The sequence below is a fragment of the Rhagoletis pomonella genome, unplaced genomic scaffold (genome assembly GCF_013731165.1).
Source record: "Rhagoletis pomonella isolate Grant_MI unplaced genomic scaffold, Rhpom_1.0 Rhpom_scaffold_00007, whole genome shotgun sequence".
Taxonomy (NCBI): Eukaryota; Metazoa; Arthropoda; class Insecta; order Diptera; family Tephritidae; genus Rhagoletis; species Rhagoletis pomonella.
This window is the reverse complement of record NW_023458561.1, coordinates 19273953-19278444: the sequence shown is the minus strand read 5'-3', so window position 1 is coordinate 19278444 and position 4492 is coordinate 19273953. Positions and strand designations below refer to the sequence as shown.

Genomic DNA, 4492 nt, shown 5'->3' with positions numbered 1-4492 from the left:
CATCGGGTTCTGAGTTAAGTTTGAAGTTTCAAGACTCTGGCTCATCGGGGGAAGTTGGTTAAAAATTGAATGTATGATTGATTATGATTGATTGTGAAACTTCTCTCTGTGTGTTTATTAATCTTAATCTTATGCTCTCATTATGGCAACTTAACGTAACTTACAGGCTCTCACTTAAAAATTCTTTTAAATGGATGTTGCTTATAATTGAACAGCTGAAACTTAACGTTACTTAATGTCACGTCGAAATCTGTTTCATTTTGATTTTTTAAGTTATAAGTTTCGTTAAGTAGGCGTTGACCTTAACTCGCTGCATATCATGCTCCCATAATTTACTCTCAATATTAAAAAATTAAAAAGAGCGAAAATATATGCAATTTCTTTGCATTGCAAGTGTCGCGATTTTGTAGTTCACTACCGACGCTAAAGAAGTTTCACTTTAATAATATATACATATTAACATGTTGGTTTATTCTTTCAGCCCGCTACCTGGTATGTAGATTTTTTGCCAATTTGCTTTGAAAAAACACTTTATTTTATCTGCAAAATGCCATCTATTCGCCGCCTTTTCTCACAATAAATGATGGTTTCATTTGTTTTATCCTTTTGAGCATGGCAACTCCGGGTTTTATTTTCAGAAAAACTAACACTTTTATCCTTCGAGACTTTTCAAAATTTACAGAAAATTATTCTACAGTTTCTAAGCACTTGACATTAACTAGTCTCACTCTTATTATTCCAATTTTATTCAACACCCTTGCACTTCTTAAACACCTCTTTAATACCTTTGATCACTTCTCTGTCACATTAATAAAGCTAGTCGTGAATTTATACCATGCGCTCATCAGGCACTCAAATGTTATGTCTAAGATATGGCTTACCTTTTGATTGTATATTTTTTAAGTGTTCCACGGTTAACTGCAAAATTTCTGCTTTTTCCAATTTAGCAGATCCTTGTTTTTCGTAGGCCGAAGGCACGAGACGCTTTAGTTCGGTGAGTGAAGAATTAATGCGATCTCGTCGCTTCTTTTCGATGACACCTCGTCGTTTCTTACGGGTTAATAATTGACAACTTCCCGGTTCACTAGGCGAAATTCTTGAATTTTAGGTAAAGCATATTATTGAATGTACTATCGCCCGTTGGAAAATCAATGTTACTTACTGTTCCTTGGATGATTCCTCGGAATAAAGTTCATCACAGTCACTTTCGGACAGAGCGCGTTTCAAGCCATGATTCTGTGGCGGCGGAGTCCAGTGACTGTGCGGCGTAGTTGGCACCGGAGCAACTCCGTAGCCCCAGTGCACTGGCGTAGTGTTATGTAGATTATGTTCCATTGTCTTGCAGCAGAAGTAAATATTCTCGATCAGCGTTGAATAAACAGGTTACAAATTTAGAGTGCGGTCAAGTTGAAGCCTCTACCCAAGCCAGCTATGTATTTATCTTTGTTTAATTATTACCGGAGCTAGTAGCCACACGTGACTTATCGTGTGTACGAACGACGTTCGACTGATTTTGCAGCGCATGACCAACATGCGACCTGCATGTGCCGGCGTATCCTGAACCCTCGTCCCGCTTGCCGAATCCGAATCCTGCACTAAGCCAGCAGCAACGCCGCCAATAAAATCTAAACTCAAACCAACCCCTCGTAATGTAGCAAGCGGATTTACGTACAAAGGTGGTGACAACCAAACCACCGCCCGTAGTTATGCTATTGTGAAGCGAGCGTTGACCGGCCTCAGCACACGACAACGACCGAGTCGAGGCCGGCGGCGACGGCAGCGGAGAAGAACGTGGCGGAAGGTTGGCCATAAAGGGTTAGGGTCGGGAACATGTTGATCCTCGTTGGTGAGCAAACAATGCAAGAGCGCTAGGCATATGTTCTCTCAGTATCTATTCGCTATTGGTGAATTGCTGTGGTGGTAAATCCTGGCGCTTGCATATAATGAATACAAACGTATGTACATATAACTGTAAAGGAGCATCCTGCTGCGGTGGTTGCTATTTGGCTAAGTGAGAGCGTAACAAGTTATAAGGTGTTCGATATTGTTAACTTTTATTGATGCAGGCACAAACAAGTAGACATAAATGCACTGCTGTATATATATATGTAGTATGTATGTTGTTTGAATTTGATTTAAATAGCGATTGGCGCTTGCTGATTGACACTGCAAGCGTGTGATGCGCGGGTGGCCTGCTGCTATCGATGCTGTAACTGCGGCTGCCACTTGACATATCTACGAAAACAAAGCCCAGACTTGTGCCACCGCCGTCGCACTCCCGTGCTGGCCTATTTCTCTGTCTCCTGCTGCTGGCCGCATGCAAACGCGTGGAGCACGCGACTTGAACTAACGCCGGTCGTGTGCGGCCCCAACAAGTGAATTGGCCCACATCTGTTGCCCACTTTTCAAGGTCATATTGCATAATCGCACACTCTCCCAAAGATTATCTGACATTTTGGTTCCGCATACAGGTGTCTGTGTGTCTGGTATTTCCGATTAAAAGTCTCCTTGTGTCCTCAATGAAATAATAAACTAAGCATTGCACGCGACTAGGTCGATTCGAAAGATAGGTCAAGTATCGCAATATTTACTTCAAATGCAAACATATGTACATACATGAACACATTTATTTATTTGTTTATACTTGTACTTATACTAATTACACTTTATTTATATTAACACTTATAAGTACTTACATATATGTGTATGTATTTATTCATTGGAAAATTATCATTTGTAAGACTAAAAAAACTCAGTCAAAACTAAATGATAAACCTGTGCGTTTTGCGGCGCCTTAAAGTTAAACAAACTTTTGTAACATAACACTAAGCGACAAAATCAAACTTGTTAGTTCGGTAATAATACTGCGTTAATGGCTTTTTTCGAGTTTAGCTCAAATAAGGAGATATCCTTAATTGAATCCTTGCTCACAATTTATTAATTTTAGGATTTCAGAGATCAATCTGAAAAAATTTTTTACGCTGGCATAGCCTTTTCCTTTCTCGGAATAATGTTGAATTTATTCTGCCCTGCGCCAGGGCTGTCAAGTTTTCGTGTTCTTTTCTCAACATCTTCACATGCATATTGCGAGCTCTTTCTTTAAAATTATAATGTAGCCACATAAGAAGGTGAAATTTTTTTTCCGAGAAAAGAAAATTATGTAATAAATAAATGAAATAATGAAAATGAAATAATTGCATTTATTTTTAAAATAATAAAAAAATACCATTTAAGAATTACCATAAAAAACGTAACTGAAAGAAATATTTAAAGAAAATAAAAAGTTCCCCTTATTGAGGATTCGAAACTGGGAACTCTCGAATGGCAGGCACGGGCTCTACTCAACAACACTAATTAATCTTTTGCTTGAGCAGCAAAGTTGTTTTGTTCATATGTATTTCGAATGTAATTTCTATTAGCGTAGGGCTGCCATAAGCCTGAATCCATTGACCAGGACACTGAATGTCTCAAGTTTATTTATATATTATATTAATTTTATATTATAGCGCACACCTAGATCTAAAGGGAGCTAACTCAAAATTCAGAGAGGGAAATTTATCTGCTTGCGGATCGTACAGATTCAACGCTGTTAACACAAAAACAGGTATAACAGTACTTTTAGTTAATGTATATAATCATGAAGAAAAAAATATTTTCATTAATTTGATGTGAGTCCTATGAATTGATTTATGCAAAAAATTGCCCAATTTTTTGTTTTGTTTTAGTTAATCGCACTTTAGATCTAGGTGTGCGATATGCTTATGGTGATTTTGTTTCTACCAAAAAAGTTTGCCTTTTGATTGCCCCTTTCTCTTTTCGTGTTCGATTCTAAACTAAAGGCAAAGGGTGAGAAAATTGTGTGTTCGTTTCTTAAGATATAACACTCTTCTAAGGCAAAAAAGGTACATTCACTGCACTGTGAAGCTTTGTCAGGGGAGATGGTTGCCCTGAAAATTATGTGTATGGGTGTTTAAAACTACAATATTATGAAATGCGTGAGCTAGGCAACGACAAGAAGGCAAAAACATACCTCTTTGCAGGGTTGAGTTTAACATCAAATACATTTCGCACCGGGGAACGGCCAAATTTTTTGGAAGAAACGAAATCACCATAAGTGAACAGTATAAATGTCAAACATCCTAATTTTCCACTTAGAGGAGCGATATCTTCCTGCAATACACCTAAAAAGGAACATACATATATATATGTGTGTATTTTACAAATATAAACTTCTGCATCGAGGTTGATATAGCAGGGCAAATTGTGCCCACGATTTAACTTCAAACCATTTGATATTTATTTCGAACAATGAACCTTAATTAAATATATCGCTGCAATTATGTGGAGGTCACGTTCATTTAAATAGCCCATTGAAGTGGGCGCAGTTATCGAAAAGTGCAACGACCATTCACTTAGTTGTTCCATTGGATATTTCTATTTGAGTCACTGAATTATTTATTATACACAATATTTGCAATCATAAATAATTTTA

At 37.6% G+C, this 4492-nt stretch overlaps 1 protein-coding gene across 1 annotated transcript in view; it reads right to left on the bottom strand.

Annotated features, from left to right (window-relative positions):
* LOC118742411 (hairy/enhancer-of-split related with YRPW motif protein) overlaps positions 1–1492 on the bottom strand; it is a 20525-nt gene extending 19033 nt beyond the window's left edge. The window contains exons 1-2 of the mRNA XM_036474470.1: positions 1163–1492; positions 882–1096 (exon numbers count right to left, since the gene is read on the bottom strand). Coding sequence (XP_036330363.1) covers positions 882–1096; positions 1163–1335 — 388 coding nt within the window. The 5' untranslated portion in view covers positions 1336–1492. The remainder of the gene's footprint in view (positions 1–881; positions 1097–1162) is intronic.
* Between the last annotated feature and the right edge of the window lie 3000 nt (positions 1493–4492).